The sequence below is a fragment of the Notamacropus eugenii genome, chromosome 1 (genome assembly GCF_028372415.1).
Source record: "Notamacropus eugenii isolate mMacEug1 chromosome 1, mMacEug1.pri_v2, whole genome shotgun sequence".
Lineage (NCBI taxonomy): Eukaryota > Metazoa > Chordata > Mammalia > Diprotodontia > Macropodidae > Notamacropus > Notamacropus eugenii.
In genome coordinates, this window is record NC_092872.1 from 190,426,401 (window position 1) to 190,445,639 (window position 19,239).

Sequence of the window (19,239 nt, forward strand, 5' to 3'; positions counted from 1 at the left end):
GGTATGCTGTGTGCTTCCCCTTAGCGGAAAATCTTCATTCCAAGTCTAGGATGATAATGCCCTGGGTCCTTACAGGATTGTGACAGTCCTGCTTTCTTAGTTTGGCTGCACACTCCAGAGAAGAGATGGTGATAAGGGTATTTTTCCTGCTGCCCATCTTTACTGAGACATTGGCAGGCTCATGTATCCCAAATAAAGCAGGTACAGAGTATTTGGATAAAAATTATCATAAAAATATTAATTCACAAGACTATAGCTTTTTAAATTTTACAAAGTGCTTTTCTCATAGTTATCTCTGAGGCAGGGAGTGAAAATATTATTATCCTCATTCTATAGATAAGAAAACTGGGATACAGTAAGATTAAGTGACTGGCCCATAGTCACACCAGTATGTCAGAAACAAAGTCTTGAAATTCTAAGCCCAACTCTTTCCAATAGATTTGTTCCTTAGAGAAAAGGCTACCCAAAAAGGTCTTCTTGTCAGTTTTGTCCCTACCTTAATATAGTCACAATTTATTGGCTTGTTTCTAGGTCTCTCAGATATAAGCAAGGCAGATATTGGGTTTTTTTAAAAAAAACAAGGAAATACACATAGAATAAGAATTTTGTCATGAATTTTAAAGTCACAGGCTTTTAGATTTGAAAAGGAACTTAGAAATCATCTCATCTAATCCCTTCATTTTACAGATGGGGAAAATAAGGCTCAAACAGGGTGATTTGCCCAGGGTCAAAGAGTGAATTGATAGCAAAGCCAAGAGTAGAATGCAGGTCTCTTGATTCCCAATTTAGTGCACTTTCAACTACTTTTTAAAAATTGATCTTGTCACATTTTCTCCATTCTCCTCTTTGGACTTTCTTCTTAAGCTTTATTCACTCTTGTTATTTAATTCTTATTTGTTGAAAAGCATTTAAAAATCTTTTCTCTTTTTCTGCTTTCAAATTGTCTGCATCTCCAGTGGAATCAAAACACATTTTGGGTATTCACCATGTCTCATCCCACATCATGCATGTGTTTCTTTCTAGATGTTATTCTTGTATTTTGTTATCCTAAAACTATCATCACAAAAATACCAGAATGTCCCTATGGATGGGAAGTCCACCAGCTGGCTCTCGGAGGAGTTTGTTACAACGGAGTCCACGAGGCAGGCTACTACCAGTTCGTAATCCCTGATCTGTCACCTAAAAACAAATCTTATTGTGGAACCCAGTCTGAGGTAAGGCCAGTTCACACCCTGGTCAGTGGAAAAGAACACAGGATTTTTTGCCAAGCAAGATAAGCTCCTAGTTAGAGAAACATGAAATAATTTGAAAAATGAATCCTCATAAAATACTGGACAACAAGCATAGAATCACAGAATTAAAAGGGACTTTTGAGATTATTTAGTTTAATCTTTTAATTGAGTAGGTGAGGAAACTGGGACTCAGACAGGAAATCATTTATTTAAGATCACACAGGTAAAACTTGCACACCAACTTCGATATGCCAACTCTGGTACAATGTTCTTTCCCATATTCCAATCTGGCACTTTGCACCATCATGGCACATAGTAGGCACTTAATAAGTATTCGTTGACTATTTGTTGACTACCTACCTCATTGCTCTGAATGTCAGCAGATTTGTCCTCTGTTAAATTTGAGAGAAAATGTTCCTCCTCCACAGAGATCTTCTTCTCTTGTATTGCAGAGAACCTTTTTGGGTCCTGGACCCTTTTGCCAGTCTAGGAAAGCCCATGGACCTCCCTCTCAGAATAATGTCTTTAAATGCATAAAATAGAGTACAAAGGAAACCGATTATATTGAAATAAAATCATCAAAATGTTGTTTTTAAAGTTCATAAACCAGAGGTTAAGAACTCCTGCTTTATTTAGAAGGATTTATCAGGTCAGAATGTTCTGTGCTGCAGTCTGCAATTATCTAGGAATGTGCTTTTGTAAGGATGGAAACTCTCCCCATCAAGGCAAATCACAACTTTCTCTGCCTTAGGGTCTTAGAAAGCTGTGTAGGCTCAAAGATGGTTACTGACTTGCCCAGGGTCACATGGCTAGCTAGCAGAGGTGGAAATGGAGAAGACCTTCCCTGACTCTAAATCTAACACTCAACTCACGAGGGTGCACTGCCTTCCTGGAAACAGAGTCAAGAGTAGCATGATCAAAATGTTATTTACCACTGTTTCTGGCTCCTGCTGACATAGCTCTTTACATTTTACAATGCTGTTCCATTGCAGTAACCCCTTGGGACATCACTGGCTCTGGACTCTGAAGGCCAACCAAGAAATCTTATAAAAGGGGAAAGTCAGTTAGTACTGGAGAAAGAACCTGGGCCAAATGGATATATGTGAAACATGACTTTGGAATATTTTCAGTTCTTAATTTCTGGGAAAGAGTCTATCAGGGACTGCTCTAGGAATTTTGGCTCATATTATCCCAGACTTTGCTGATAAAAATCAAAACTTCCTTCTACAAATCAAGAAAGTAATTGCAAACTCCAGAGGAGGATCTAAATTCTTTTTCCTCTCTGGTTTTTCACTTGCAAATGCTCTGCCCATTTAAAAATCTGTGTACAAAACTCTCCATTCATTCCCCCAACCCTTTCCTACACCATCCCCAGGGGTGCCACGGAAACATGACCTTGTTTCTTCCTCTTTCTGATTCCAGTACAAGCCCCCTATCTACCATTTCTTCAGCCACATTGTGTCCAATGACAGCACAGTGATTGTGAAGAGCCAACCCGTGAATTACTCCTTCTCTTGTACATATCATTCAACCTACTTGGTCAACCAGGCTGCCTTTGATCAGAGGTAAGTCTTCTGGGCAAAGAGGACACACAGCATGCATGTACTCTGGAGCCCCTTCCAATCTTGCATGTTTCAGTCCTTATGCAAAACTCTCTCCCCTTTCCAGAGTGGCCACAGTACATGTCAAGAACGGGAGCATAGGCTCCTTTGAAAGCCAGTTGTCTCTGAACTTCTATACCGTGAGTTTTCTTTACTTACTTCTTTTCGATTACATTATGGTCAATATGAGAGATCCCTGGACTTGTCTGTATGTATCTGTTCTTTCCCTCTTCTTCTCACCCCAAAATGTCCCACCCTCTAGTTAAGGTTAAGACTCCAAGATTCATTCAAACTCTAAACTTCAGTTTAAGTTAAGCAGTTCAATTTTCATGCTCTAGAGTCATCATGTGATGACAGTTGGTGCCAAAAAGGACTTTGGTTATCATCCAGCTCAATTCCTTTATTTAACAAATTTTATTTTATTTTTTATTTTTTACAAATGAAGAAAGGGCATTGGATTTGGAATTAGGAGAGGGGTTCAGATCTCAACTCTGTCACTTACTGACCTTGGAAAAGTCACCCAATACTGACCTTATGATCTTGAAAAAGTCACATAATTCTCTGTACCTTAATTTATTCATCGGTAAAATAAGAGCTTTAGATGGGATGACCTGTAAAGTCCCTTCTAGCTCTAAATCTGTGATTCTGTGACTTGCCTAAAGACACACAGCTGGTGAATGGCAGAGTTGGGCTTGAAATTTGGATCTCTTGGCTCTTAATTCCAAAGTTCTTTCTATTATTCTATACTTTAGTACCTTATATTTGACAGTCAGATCTTATTTATGGTATCTGTTACTTAAGTCTTAGGGGGCTCAGAGCAAGGGGCTACAAAACATTCCATTGATTAGGGTGAAGGTAAAGAGAGTATAAAGAAAGTGAGTGTTTGTGTGTGTGTGTACATGTTTGTTCACATATGTGTGTGTGGTTGTCCATGCTATATATATCTTTTACTTGGACTATCAGAAGCCTTTAGCTTGTCATCTCTTTCTTCAGATAATTGTAGATATTACTGGTACCTTCCTAATTAGAGACAAAAAGTAGTCCCATTCAAAAGCCATGTTCACAATCATTAGCAAACAGCTATTTTGCCCCCTTCTACCAGCATCTGTTTTATATAATCTGCTTTGTGAGCAGGCATATCATTTGTATACGTATATGCACATGCACAGAAACACATGTATTTGTGTATGCATGTACAACTACACACATACTTCACTAAGGAAAACCATCTCCAGGAAGATAGTCATAGAATCTTGATGGTCAAAGGGACCTTTGAGATCATGTAGTGTAAACCAGGATTTTGCAGATGAGGAAACTGAGTCTAGGAAAAGAGGGGAGACTGGTCCAGACACAGAGGCAGGAAATGGACCCAGGGTTCTTCTCTTGCCTCCCAGGTCAGTGATCTTTCTTCTATGAGCAGTCTTCTGCAGAAAATATGCCAATAGTTAACAGCACATCTAATCCTGAGAGAAAGGACCTTGTTAAGCCTTTCTTGGCAAGCAGGCAAAATTGGTCAATACAACGTAGCCTTCCAAGGCTTCGAAATGATACAGAGATAAGGTGGTGGCAGAGGCAAATGCTCTATCCATGTGGGATCTAGAGGGAATCCAAGGATGCAATGTATATATTGTGCAGTAGTCACCAGCTAGTGGCTAAGCAACAGGCTGTATTAGCTTTCCACTTTTTCCTGGAGTTTTTTTTTTTTAAGATTATTTTAATCAAACAAAATAAAACAAAATGCAGAATCATCTGGGGAACAAAGACAATGTTATTAGGATCTCTTCTTCCCAGAGATTTTTTTTCCTCCTTTTCAGTCAGGTCTCTCTTCTGCATCCCATTGTATCCATTTAACGGGAGGAGTCCAGGATACAGGAGGCATGTTCTCAGTGCCTTCCTGTCAGGACTTGGAGGACACTCCATGTGTTCAGTTTTCTTAAATTGTTTCAAAAAGGCCTTCCCCAAGGGGGAGTGGGGTACCAGGATTATACCCCAAGTCTAGGCTCCAAGGGAGCTAAGTGGGTTCTAATTCTTTCTACTTTCCCCCTCGGTGCTGCTCTGTTTGGGTTGGAGGGGGTTGCTGTTTAGCATTCCCCAGAGCCATGAGGTTTGTGGTTTGTTTCCAGGACCTGACTTGGACAGTGATCTGTCATTTGGGGGCAGGGCTGGTTTCCTCCACTTCCTTGGAGAGCATTCTTGTGTGTCGCTGAAGCAGCAACCAATCCTTGCATATATTTCCATCCAATTAGCAGGTCAGGGGCCACGACCTAGATTGCATAAGGAAATCAGCTCCGCAGCAAACTGCTCTGGATTCCTTGAGGCACCAAAGGCAGGTTCCCAATAGACTATTTCCCTCTGCTCGCCTCCAAATTTGGAATTTTAGCAGTAACTTTTCCAGATTTTGAAGCCAAAAAGAAAATGCCTCATAAGATACTTATCTACCTCATAATCTTTAGCAGCCCAAGAAACAGGTAAGAGTGCCAGATATAATCCAACCCAATAAGCATTTATTAAATACCCACAATGTGTAAGGCAGAGAAGTAGCAGACATAGTGGATAGAAAGCTTACCTCAGAGCCAGGAGCACCTGAGTTCAGGTCCTGCCTCTGATATATCCTGGCTGTGTGACCCAAGACTAGTCACTTAATCTCTCAATGCTCTGGGTCACTCTCTAAAACTGCAAATTGTTGAGAAGATGCCCACACACCTTGGTTGTGTCCTCATCTGGCATTTCCACATGCCAATGAATCATAGAACCAGTCCCTATTCCTATATTCAAGGTACCATATTGAGAATCTGGGGTTACAAGATTGAAAAAAAAAAGATCCTGGCCTCAAAGAGTTTCTATCCTGCTCTGGTGCAGTGGGGATGCCCTTTGTTTATTTTTTTTATTTTTGAATTTTATTTTGTTTATTTTTTTCTACTTAATAGTATTTTATTTTTTCAAATTACATGTAAAGATAGTTTTCAACATTCACTTTTATAAGATTTGTTCCAAATTTTTTCTCTATCTCTTTCCTCCCCCACCCCAAGAGGGCAACCAATTTGATAGAGGTTGTACATATGCAATCATATTAAACATATTTCTACATTAGTCATGTGATAAAAGAAGAATCAGAACAAAAGGGAAAAGTCATGAGAAAGAAAACACATAAGCACACACACACACACACACACACACACACACACACACACACATACAAAAGGAAAATAGTATGCTTCAATCTGCATTCAGACTCCATAGTCTGTTCTCTTGATGTGGAGATCATTTTTCCTCATGAGTCTTTTGGAATTGTCTTGGATAACTGGGTTGCTGGGAAGAGCTAAGCCTATCATAATGGATCAATGCACAATGTTGCTGTTACGGTGTACAATGTTCTTCTGGTTCTGTTCACTTCACTCAGCATCAGTTCATGTAACTCTTTCCAGGGTTTTCTGAAAGCTGCCTGCTCATCATTTCTTATAGGACAATAGCATTTTATTACATTCATATACCACAACTTGTTCATCTATTCCCCAGTTGATGGGTAAGGGATGCACTTTGAAAAGCAAGGAGGATATGGTTAAAGTCACAGGGCCAAATATGAAACTAAATGGTAATTGTTCTAGGCTCAGGTTCAATTTATTCCATCAAACACTCCATTCATTGGAGCACCTAGCATATGGAAGGCTCTGTGCCTGCCACTGAGAAAGAAATAGATGCTAATAAGGCAGGCAACCTCATAGAGTTTACAATCTAGTTACAATTGCAATCTAATAGGGAAAATAATACAGCTAGGCAGATATCTGTGATACAAAGCAGAATGTGAGAACCTTAAAAATGCTAAGGAGAAGGTACTGCTATAGTTGAAAGGGAAAGATCACTTAACCCTAAGGTCATTGAACTCTTTATCAAGGAGGTGGCCTTCAAGCTGAGCCTTGACGGATAGGTAAGTTTCAACAAGTAGGTATATGTGGAGAAGACATTTGAGGATTTTGTTGTTGTTCAGTTGCTTTCAGTTGTGTCCAAGTCTTCATGACCTCTTTTGGGGTTTGCTTGGCAAAAATACTGGAGTGGTTTACCATTCCACCTCTAGCTCATTTTACAGATGAGGAAAATGAGGCAAACGGGATGAAGTGACTTGCCTAGGATCACACAGCTAGTAAGTGTCTGAAGTCGGATTTGAACTCACAAAGAAAAGTCTTCCTGATTGCAGGATTGGCACCTGATCCATTGTGCTACCTGGTTGTCCCTGAGGATTAAGAAATGATATAAGGATAAATCAGAGGAAGGAAAAGGAGAAAGAGACATGCTTAATTAAGAGTGTAAGTAGCTCATAGAGAGGAATAATAACTAGAAAGCTAAATCAGAGCCAGATTTGTGAAGGGCCTTGAATGCTGGCCTAAGAAGATTGGACTTTACTTGGCAAGGCAGTATCACAATTTTTTAACATGGTAATAATTTTACTCAATTTGTGCTTTTGATCAGTTAAACTAGCAGTAGATGTAGAGCATGTAGGCTATAATGGGAGAACTTTAAATGCAAAGTACAACCTCCTCATTTTAGAGAAATTCAGGCCCAAAGGTGATTTGTTCAAGGTCAGACAGATAGTAAGTTTCTGAAGTAGAATGGGAGCCTAAGTCTCCCTGACTACAAGTCCCATGCCCTGTCCACTAGGCTGTCATCTAGCCAGTCATTAAAGATGGGACTTCAGTGCCCAGAGACACAGTCGACACTGAACAAATATAGGTGTCATTCACATAGAAGAAATAACTGACACTGGGAGTGGATTAAATATGCAAGGGAGAAGACCTAGACAAGAAGGTCAAAGGGCTGCAGGATGAGGAAAGAGCCTTAGACAATGCCTCTTAAGGGAATGAGGAAGGAGGAAACTATGAGAATGATGGGAGAAGCAATTTGAGAGAGAAGAGCCAATGTAATAGAAGCCAAGGGTAAAGACCGTGAAAAGGAGGGGGCAATAAATTACTTCACTTCCTTAAGAGATCAAGGAAGGTAAAGACTGAGAAAAATGATTCCATTTTGTAATTAGGAGGTCATTGGTGACTTAAGAGAGAACAGTCTCAATAGAATGATGATGCAAGGTGGTGAGTAAGGGTGTGAGGATGTGAGTATGAACTTTCTATTCAAGAAGTCTGGCAGTGAAGGGAAAGAGAGAGATGGAATCTGAGTCCTGCAGCTGACATGAAATGGGGCTTTAATCCCCACATTTATAGACCAAGATATCTTCTTTTCCATCCACTTCACCACCAGTTGATAATTAGTGTTAGTTGGATGAACCCAGAGATTAGAATGTTGGAGCATACTGAACAGGCCAACTCACTGTATAAACTTTCCAACACAGCCTGAAGTCTGTCTCAAAAATATAGAAAGGTAGATTCATTGGACCTTTGACTTTCTGAGTCGGTAACGTTAAAGAAAATTTCCACTTCCACAGATCCCAGGTTTTACTTTTTGCAAGAGCTTAATTGAAACAGTCACAGACTCAAAGGATAGGTGGGAAAGAATCTTAGAAATTATCTTGGCTCATATCCTTTTACAAATAGAGAAACAAAGATCAGAGTGGTTTAATTCAACAAACATTTATTAAGCTCCTACTAGGTACTGGAGATAAAAAGATGAAGATGAAAAGTCTGCACTCAAAGGACTTATATTCTCCTGGGAGAAAACAAAGTTTATACAAATAAATAAATGCAAAATATATGTTAAAAATATAAAATATATATTTTAAAAATAAATGCAAAACATTTTAAAAATAAAATATATTTTAAAAAACAAAGTTTATTTTGGATGGGGAAAGATTACTACTAATAACTGGGGGAATTGCGAGAAGCCTTCAGTAGTAGGAATTAAGCCTGGAAATGACCGGGGGACTCAGAGATGGAGGTGGGAATGGATAGCACTCCAGGCATGGGGGACACCTTACAAGGTCAGGGAGATGGAAAGTTACGTACAGAGACCAGCTGGCAGGCAAGTTTGACTGTAAGGTAGAGTGTATGAGGGAGAATGATGTGAAGTCAGCCTAGAAAGATAGTCTGGATGTCAGGAAGTCAAGGTGAAAGATAGTTTGTACTCAAATTGTACAGGATTTTAAATGTCGAGTAAAAGAAATTTCCATTTTTATCGTCAAAGCAATAGAGATCTAGAGAAAGTTTTGAACAGGGAAGTGATAGCATCAGATCTATCAGCAAGCTCCTTAAAGGCAGGGACTTTTTCACCATTTCTCTTTGCACTGCAATACTTTACGCATAGTAGAGGTTTAATAATTTTTGTTGATTGGATGTTTTATCTCTGCTTTAGGAAGATAAGTTTGGCAGTTGGATTGAAGAGGGGGACAGTCTGGATACAAGGAGAAAAAAGCTATCTTTTCATTGTAGTACTTCAGGCTGGAAGCTGTTGAGCTATATAAGCAAAGAGAAGGGACACATGTGAAACGTTGTGGAGGTAAAATTGATGAGTATTGATAACTTAATGGAAATGAAGTGGGGTCAAGAAAAATGAAGAATAATGAATGAATCCTGGGAGTCAAACCTAGGTTTCTGGAAGGATGTTTTTTAAAAATACGGAATGTCAAAAACAACAACAACAAGCAGTTAAAGATGATGATTTGGAATGGGGAATTATACGCTAAGTTTGAGGTGTCTATGGGACATCCAGGTGGAGATAACCTGTAGAAAGTTGGTGACATAGAATTAACATTCAAGAGAAAGCTGAAGGTTAGATATGCAGATTTGGGAATTATCTTTATAGAGGTGACAATTAGCTCAGGGGAGTTGATGAGATAGCCAAAAGAGAGATTACAGAAAAAAAAGAAAAACAGTACAGAAAAAAAAATCCCAGTGGTGCTCCCACACAAAGGAGACTAAGAAGAGCCAGTCAAATAGTTAGACGGTTGGAGGAGAATTGGGAAAGAGCAATGTTGTGAAAAATGCGGAGCAGAAAGAATATCCTGGAAGAGGGAAGAAAGAAGTGGTTGATAGCATCAAACTGTAGAAGAGTCAGAAGAATGAGGATTGAAAATAGGTCATTGACTTTCGCAATAAAGAGACCATTGGTAATCCCCACAGAGGAGTTTCAATCAAGTTACAGGATCATAAACTGGACTGCAAAGAGTTAAGAAGTAAGAGGTAAGAAAGTGGAGGCAAAGAGTTAGTGTGCTTCTCTGCCTCAGTTTGTCTTTGAAAAGGAAGAGAGATATCGGATTTTAGCTTGAGAAGATAGTAAAGCCAAATGAAATTTTTGGTTTGGGTTTGGGCACCTAGGTGGAGCAGTGGATAGAGTGCTGGGAGCCAGGAAGACTTGTCTTCTTGAGTTCCAATCTGACCTCAGATACTTAGTAGCTATGTAACCCTGGGAAATCACTTAACCCTGTTTGCCTGTGTTCCTCATCTGCAGAATGGGCTGGAGAAGGAAATGTCAAACCACTCCATTACCTTTGCCAAAAACAACAGCAACAACAACAAAAAAGCCCTAAATAGAGTCATGAAGGGCAGACATGAGTGACATGACTGAAAGACAACAACAAGAAATCTAGACACATAGGCAGTAGGAGAAGAAGCTAGTTAATAGAGCTGAAAATTAGAGAGATGGTGGTAATGTCTGAAGGATCACACTCAAGAAAGAGACTTTAGAGGATGGGTTCAGAGGCACAAGAAGAGAGGCTGCCCTTGACAAGGAAAAGGACTATCTCTTCATCAGAGACTAATGGAGCAAAAAAAGAAAAATTGCTGTGATGTTAAAGGAATCTGAGATTTAGAAGTAAAAAGAAGAATGAGAAGAGAGGTCTGCCATGATGTGAGGTCATCTACTAGGGTCACAGAAGGGTGTGGTATAGACAGCTATAGGAGTAAGAGAAAGTCTGGACTATTCTGTGGAGAGCACAATAAACAGAGAAGAGTAAAAATATTGGCCGTAGAAGTGAGGGCTTAGCTGAGATTAGATATTTGTAGTGAACCTAGTCAGCATAACTAGGTGACTTTTTCTATATTACTGGAGTAGAAGGAAAGGAGATGCATGGTGGGAGTAAGCCAGCATTAGGATATAGAACAGAATGGGCTTCAAGGGACAAGGGGCAAAGGATTAAAGTACAGAGAACAATATGAAGTTGAACTGATTAATTATAAAGCTAAGACTTCAAAGGGAGCAAAGGGAGGCCAGCATAAGTAATGGTCTGAGAAAGAATGGCAGGATGAAATAATTGGAGGTGATGATCAGGACAGAGAATAGGTTTAGCACAAGTAAGGCACTGAGATCAGAGAATAGAAAGCTGTGGTCAGATAGCACAATTCCAAAGTCATTGTCTACGCAGAACTAGGTCAATGATGAGATCAAAGGGATGAGCATTCCTGTGTATGGCAGAGGTGCTGAAATTGGCTTGAAGCAAGGGAGTTTGAGAGGATACTGACATGAGAATTGAAACCCCTAAGAATAAGGGCTGACATTAGAACAGAGAGGATGGGAGCTGTCAGTCACTACTCTCCTTTGGAAGGGAGGGCTTGTAGATAAATGACACTAGAATCTGAATAGATTGATATTGTGAATTTCAAAGTGAATTTCAAAGAAGATTGTTAAGTGTTGGTAGCAAGGGAAAGGTCTAGAACAGGGGTGGCACCCCTGGTCTAGAAATAGCAATGAACAAGAAACATACCAACTCCTTGTCCTGGTCTAGTTGGGTTGGGCCACGAGAGAACAGACGTCCTGGAGATGGTGGCCAAGGATATATTACCTTCAAAGGGGAGCCAGGTTTCTGTGATTGAAATGTGTAAATTAAAGATGCATGAGAAGAAGATATCTAATATGAAGGACAGTTTGTTAACAAGAGAACAGAATTCCAAAGGACACAGTTACAAGAGAAAACAGATTGGAAAAGGGTAAGTGATTTGCTACAGGCCACACAGGTAGTTTCCTCATTTTCTACTAATGATTCATTTATGTTACAAATCAAACCTTCATCTGCAAAATAAAGGGATTGGACTAGATGACCTCTAAAATCCTTCCCTGGTTTAGATCCTTCTAACCAAATCACATTGTCCATATAAATAGTTGTGGGTAGCTTGCCTCTCCCTATAACCCAGTTCTCCCATTGAAGGCAGTGTGGTCTTTATCACTCACTGACTTCTCTGTAACTGCAAGTGTAGTTCTGCTGTGTCCTCTATCACCCTTACCCCCAGCCCCCCAGAACTGACCTTCGCACAGTTTCTCTCATTCAGCCCCAGCTGGGCAGTCCAAGGGATCATAATACTCAATATATATATTTCTTTCCAAAGAATGCCAAGTTCTCCACTAAAAAAGAAGCCCCTTTTGTGTTGGAAACATCAGAAATTGGGTCGGATTTGTTTGCAGGCGTGGAAGCCAAAGGGTTAAGTATTAGGTAAGGAAACCACTGAAATTTGGATTGAAAAAGAAAGCTACTTGAAACCCTGTCTGAGCAAAAGAACTTCTGGTTCAATGGTCCTTTGTTTTCCTCTCAGGTTTAAGGTCGTCCTGAACAGTTGCTGGGCCACACCTTCAGCAGACTTCATGTATCCCATGCAGTGGCAGCTAATTGGTAAAGGGTATGTACCCTTCCTCATGGGTCAAGGTTATAGGATGGGATCTGGATCCTTTTTCAGGCTTTTGGCTTCCATGCTTTGGGAGGTGTTGGGAAGAAAAACTCCTTCCAGGTGTCTTAGCTATGATATTCAAGGAAATAATTAAAGTGGTACTTCTGGTTTGAAGTAAATGTCTAATCACACTTCACCTAAATCAGTTATCCATTTAGAAATGGAGGATTATCGCTCTGGAGTTGCAGGAAACCTGAGAGACCACTGATTCCAACCCTCTCATTTTAGAGATGAGGAAACCGAGCTCTAGGGAGGCTTATCCAAGTGATTTATCCAAAGTCACACGGGTAGTAATGAATGAACTCAGGTCTCTGACTCCAGAACCAGTGACCTTTTCATGTGCTTGTGGGCTAGGACAAAATAAAAATATTAGCCTGTAGGAAACTGGAATCAGTTAAGTAGTGATGTCAATTACATATCAGGTTGAAGGATGCCCTGGGGAGGCAAGATATTTTGGATAACTAAGGGGGTAGAGCAGCCATGGAAATTTGATTTCCAGGCAGAATGGGAGGCATTGGATCATATATGAAAAATCCAGGGAGATTTTCTTCCTTCTGAGGACAGCAGGATTTCAAGAGCAGTTTTGATAGCTATTTGATCCATATTGATGATGGACTCTCTATCCTTTAGAAAAAATTATACCAACCAAATGACTTGGAGGATCCCCAAATGAATCCTTGGCTAGTGTGGACTGGGAATAGCTTCAAAACCTCTGATTCTTTTGTCTTATGATTATAGTTTTGACAAGGTATACACAATAAATCATAATGCTTAATGCTTTCTTGCTTAATGAACATTGGTTTACCCTTCCTCAAATCATCTTTATTGTTCCCATGCTACAGATGTGCAAAATTATGTACTTCTGGAAGGTTCCATCTTTGAGATAAATCTTGTCCATGCCTAGGACATTTAGCAATGCTTTGTGACTGTTCTGGAAATCCTGGTGCTGGGGACTCATCACAAAGCAGCCAGGGACCAAAGTTAGAAAGCAAGGCCCCAGAATTTCCCAAACATTATTTCTTTCACCCTGATCAGAAGGAAAGATTGATTTTCTGGACTCCTGGAGAGAAAAGAATAGTCAAAACATCAGAGATTTCTCTTTACACACAAATTCACCAAATATGATTTATTTTGCAATATTCAGATGACAATCACATATGGCCCTATGGCAGAACATTTCCACTGAAATACTATTATAAGTCATTGAAGGTTGGAGGGAGATGGATTGCAACATTGCCTGGATCTATTCATCTCCAAGGGCCCAGAGCCAGGAATTCTAAGTGCCAAGGGGAACTAAGGCTGAATGACCTAAACACGATAACCATGCCTACTCATCCGTCATACTTCTTCCCTGCCCCCAGGTCTGTTTTCTTCCACCAGCGAAAGTCATTGCATGATATGAGGGAACTCATTTTAGTGAGCTATTTTAAGGACCTGCTTAGTTTCAGCTAAGGATCTCAGGTTTACTGACCAACAGGGAGTTGAATTTCACAACTCAGAACGTGTCCCTGACTCCATCGCTGGTCTGGGGCTGACACAGACAGAGGAACCAATAGAGAAGAAACTTGAATTAGAATTGAGACACACCCCTCCGCTCAGACTCTTGCCAAGGGTTGGCTCTCAGCACTGGAATTTTCAAGTTTCTATTTCTTATTTCTCCCAGTTGGATCTGGACCTGATGAACTAAAGGTTCTTGGATCATTCCCCTGAAGATCATAGGACCATAAATTTAGAGATTAAAGGGAGCTCAGAGGTCACCTATTTCAACCCCTTCACTTTAAAGATGAGGAATCTGAGGCCCAAAGATTGTCCAAGGTCACATAGATAATGGCTTCAAACCTATGGCCTCTGACTCTAAATTTAAAGCTCTGTTTCAAGCTTATAACCTGACATAGAATGCCAGAACTGGAAGGGAACATAGAAATTATCTAGTTCAAGCCCCTTATTTTAGAAATGAGGAAAATGAGGTCCAGACAAGGAAAACAACTCTCCTAAGGTCACTTAGGAAGTATGTGGCAGAATTGTAAGAAAATACCCCCAAAATATCACAGTAGCTCTGCTCCATCTGTGAACCTATTTCAGTCAGATGTATTGAGTGGGAGAAAAGTACTCTGGGAGGTGCATCAGTCCCTTTTTGGCCTCATAGTGCTTTTAGAAGCAAAATGTCTAATCCAATTGTCCAAGGGCCACTTCAGAGGATAAAAGACACAAGAGATTTTCTCTTCTTGTTCTTGGTTCTTGTTCTTGTTTTCTCTTCTTGTTCTTGGTAACAGTGCATGGCTCAGAGTAGGCACACACACACACACACACACACACACACACACCACATGGAACCATTCTTGTGAACAAATTTTTATGTGATTTTTGGGGAGACAGCCCAGCTCTTTGGATAGAGGGTAAATTGTGTTGATGGGAAGTTGGGGTTCAGTTTATTCCTCTGATTCATCAGGCAAGACATTTAGCTTCTTAATGCCCCAGGTCACTCCCTAAGACTGTTTCAGAACAATTGCTAAACTGCTTTGGTAGAGGAAGTTTCCTTTTCAAGAATTCCTTACAGCATTGAGATGAAAGGTTATAATCACCTCCCCCCATATATAATATGTGCACATACAAAAGTGAATTTGTACATGTGTATACGTATAAGAGGAGAGAAAGTGAGAAAGAAACTGAGTAAAAGAAAGAGAAAGAGAGGGAGAGGAAAAGGGAAAGAAAAATTGAGTGGAGAGGAGGGAGAGTGATTTTAAGTGAATATACCAAACACCGCACATACTGTCTGATTTAATTGATGTGTAGGTTACTTTTGTGGATCTGATTTTTTTCTTCTTCTTTTTCTTTGTTATGCTCTCCAAAGAGGGAAAGAAACATGTTGGGAAATAAAGGTCATGTAAAAACAAAAAAAATCAATTTTTTTTTAAAGAGGAGGAGACTGAGGGATGGAGCTCAGCCACCCAGTCCCACTACCTAAAAACAAAAATTATGGGTGCATTTGGAAGAAGACCAAAAAAAGCAAACTCTGTAGATTTGAAGTTTCATTGGAAAACTGACCTCTACCAAAACCCCTGGCATGCTGGTATGACTGATTGATTGGACAAGGGGATTTATGGGAAGCACTTTAAAATGGCCACTAATTTATGAACTTGCTCTTAATCCAGCACTACCCTGGTGATCTGTATGGACCATAACACTAAGGACTCAAAGGAGTGGGCCCCATTCTACTTAATCATATCTCCATCACTTTAGAAGACCAAGCCAGGGATCAGTGAGATAGTGGTTCTTTGGTTTGTGCTTCTCATTGTGTGTTTTCAGATGCCCCACGGATGAAACTGTTCTGGTGCATGAAAATGGCAAGGATCACAGAGCAACTTTTCAGTTCAATGCTTTCCGCTTCCAGAATGTACCCAAACTCTCCAAGGTTTGGCTACACTGTGAGACATTCATCTGTGACAGTGAAAAGTTCTCCTGCCCAGTGGTAAGTCAGTCCTCTATCGGTCTTCAGAGAACAATTTTACTTGCTAGCATTACAGGGTCAGATGCCAACTTGAGGGGATTCCAATACTTTGAGGTCTTTATTTTTAACCAGGGAGGATTTAAAATGGAATGTTGTGGTAGGTCAATGGAAATTATTCCAGAAAGAAAGAGCACTAGGTTAGGGTTCAGGAGACCTGAACCCTGGCTTGACAACTAGCAACCTCAGATTAGCCACTTAAACCTGAGCGTTACCTTCTTCATTGGTGGTGATGGTGATGGTGGTGCTGAGGATGATCTGAGGGTTGGAAAGGACCTCAAAGAGTAGTTACCCCAACTTGTACATGAAGAAGAATTTCCTCTACTGTATACCTAAAAAATCATCATCTACCCTCTGTCTGAAGACTTCTGATGCGGGGATCAGGGATCACATGCCTCCTGAAACAGTCCTTTGTTCTTTGAAATAGCTGCATTTTTCATAAGGTTTTTCCACATGCCAAATCTAAAAGTGCTTTTTTGCAACTTTCCACCCTTTATTCTTAGTTCTTCTCTCCGTAGCTAAGCAGAACTATTGATTATCTCCAATTTATCATATACATATACATATATTCATAAATAAATATATGTAATTTGTAAATAGTTGTTTTCACCTGTCATCTCCATTAGAATGAGTTCTTTCAGAGAGGGACTGCTTTTTGCCTTTCTTGGTAACAGTGCGTGGCTCAGAGTAGGAACTTAATAAATGCATATTAACCAATTTATTCATATTTCTTTCACAACAGCCCTTAAAAGAGTTGAATGTAACCATTATATACTGCTTGGGGTTCTCTTCTCCAGGCTAAACACACCCATTTCCTTGAACCAGTTCTCATATGGCATGGGCTTGAGGCCCTTTACCATTATGGTTTCAGAGCTCTGGATTGTCTCCAACCTACCAATGTCCTCCCTAAACTGCGCTCCCTTCACTCTCCTCCATGCATTCTGTGATCTAGCTATCCTGGACTATTGGCTGTTCCTTGAACAAAACACTCTGTCTCTATGCCTATGACTGACCCTAGGGCTAGAATGTCTGAGCCACTAACCTCTACTTCCTGGTCTCCCTGGCTTTGTTCCAGACTTGGTTCAAGTCCTACCTTCTGAAGAAAATCGTCTCTGGTTCTCCGAGTTATTAATCCTTCCCCTCTCAGATTGCCTTCCATCTATTGTGTATATATTTTATATGTTCCTAGTTATTTACATGTTATCTCTCCCATTAGAATGTGAGCTCTTTAAGGACAAGGACTGTTTTGCCCTTCTCTGTATCTCCTGGTACTTAACACAGTGCCTGGCACATAGTAAGCCCTTAATAAATATTTGTTGACTGGCTACATCATAGCATGGTACAATATGGTATGGCATGACATGGCACAGTATAGCACGCTATATAAAGACATTGCCATGGCTAGCTGCATATATTGCTTTGAACTCATACAAGATATCTCAGAACTCTTAGGGCAGTTTTAAATCATTAAATTTAAGCACTAAGATTTAGGGGATATTCCTCTGTTTGGAGATCTCCTGCTAAGGAGTTAGTAGACTTTGGTGTCTCAACTTCCCTCCTTCCTCTGTAAGGAAGTTCCTGTAGGTTTCAGTTGATTTTTTGACAGCTTGTTAATAACCAAAGCTGTCCATCAATGGACTGAACTGTCTCTGAGTAAGCGAGTTCCTGGTCACAAAAAGTATTGAAATAGAAATCAGATGACTGAAAGTTTTTACTCCTGTGACCTTGTTTGAACTCATTCTATCTAGAAATAGAATGTGATGCTCCAGGCTGTTATCTTGGCTGGTTTATTTGGAAGGAAAAAATTCACCAAGGCCATATTTTGCAAGCATGCTCTTTGAAGGCCATTGAGATCAAGGTCAGAGTGGGCATAAATCTTGTTTGATGTCCCCAAGGGCTGATGGTCCAAACACAAAGTTACTACTATCTTCCAGTCCCCCAGAGTCTGGGAAGCTAAAACAAGCATAAACTCAGCAAGATATCTCTTCCTCAAACTTTTGTCCTTTTTTTCAAGTTAGAGAGAAAATATAGGAATATATTGAAAAACAGGAATATTTGGTTTTGGAGGGACTTTACAGATTACTGGGTCCTCTAACCCCATTCCTTTTACAGATGAAGTAGCAGAGGTTCAGAGAAGACTTCCTTAAGACAATAAATATGAATAATAACTGTCAGGACTAGAAAACCAGTTCTCCTGATTTCTAGTACAATGCTTTTGAAACAATCATTTAAGAAAAATAAAAAGTCTGGCTCATTTTTGAAGTACCCAATTTAAAATTTCATATTATTGGATTAAGAAGCAGTATGACATAACGAATAATATTCCAGATGTGGTGTCAAGAAGACCTAGGTTCAGAGTGACCCTGGACATATCACTTAGCCTTTGAGCACCTCCACCCAGGAGCCCTTTGGGACCATGGGTTGAAGCTGTTGCGTGTTGATAGAATATTTTCTCCCTGGGCACTCCTTATACCAATGAAATCACAGATCCATACAAAAAAAAAAAAAGAAATATATATTGGGGCACCATCAAGTAAGATATTGCTTCAATATGCATCTCCTAGAATACAGCACATGCAAAAATTGATTTGGAGTTGATCCTAAGGTGAACAATTTAGGAGGGTAGGATAATTGAATTATATGTAAACTCTAGAGACCCCCTAAAATTTTATAAGGCACCTTCTTCTTAAACCCCACCCAAAAAAATTAGTCCCTCACTGAAACCCACAAGGATGTCTTCCTAAGATGGTCTTACATATGAGGCAGGTCCATGACACAAACCCGGAGGACAGATAATGTTGAAAGGGACTCACCAGAGCACATTCGGCTCGGACGATAATTGTGTGATTTTTAAACTTTAATGAAAATATTACTTTCCTCTTTCTTTTTTACTTCATTTCCCCCATTTTTACTCCTATGGCTCTCCATACTTACTGTTGGCTTATATTCATGCAAAAATATTTATAAGCAATATCAAGCAATGTGAGTTTAGGGTGGGAGGGCTTACAAATTAAACTGTATGGGCACAATACTTTTCTAGACATTTCAATCTGATTTAGTAAGTGGTGACTTTTAAAAGTCATTCATTCTACAAGCACTGATTGAAAAACTAATGTGGCAGTTCTCAAAGTTTGGCCCATGGATCCCTTCAGACCCCTGAGGCCCTTTCAGGGGGTCCTTGAGATCAAAACTATTGTCATAATAATATAAAAATTAAAACACTCCTCCATTTTCAACTACCTATCTTTGTGAGGTCAGATTTTCTTCATATATTTAAACCAACACAACATTTCATAACAGATTTA

At 39.8% G+C, this 19,239-nt stretch overlaps 1 protein-coding gene across 1 annotated transcript in view; it reads left to right on the forward strand.

Annotated features, from left to right (window-relative positions):
* The window catches only part of TECTB (tectorin beta), a 24,597-nt gene continuing 5,358 nt past the window's right edge, over positions 1-19,239 (forward strand). Inside the window, exons 1-7 of the mRNA XM_072622417.1 lie at positions 1-201; positions 1,024-1,214; positions 2,655-2,797; positions 2,901-2,973; positions 12,094-12,197; positions 12,298-12,381; positions 15,736-15,898. Of these exons, the coding sequence (XP_072478518.1) occupies positions 126-201; positions 1,024-1,214; positions 2,655-2,797; positions 2,901-2,973; positions 12,094-12,197; positions 12,298-12,381; positions 15,736-15,898 (834 nt within the window). The 5' untranslated portion in view covers positions 1-125. The remainder of the gene's footprint in view (positions 202-1,023; positions 1,215-2,654; positions 2,798-2,900; positions 2,974-12,093; positions 12,198-12,297; positions 12,382-15,735; positions 15,899-19,239) is intronic.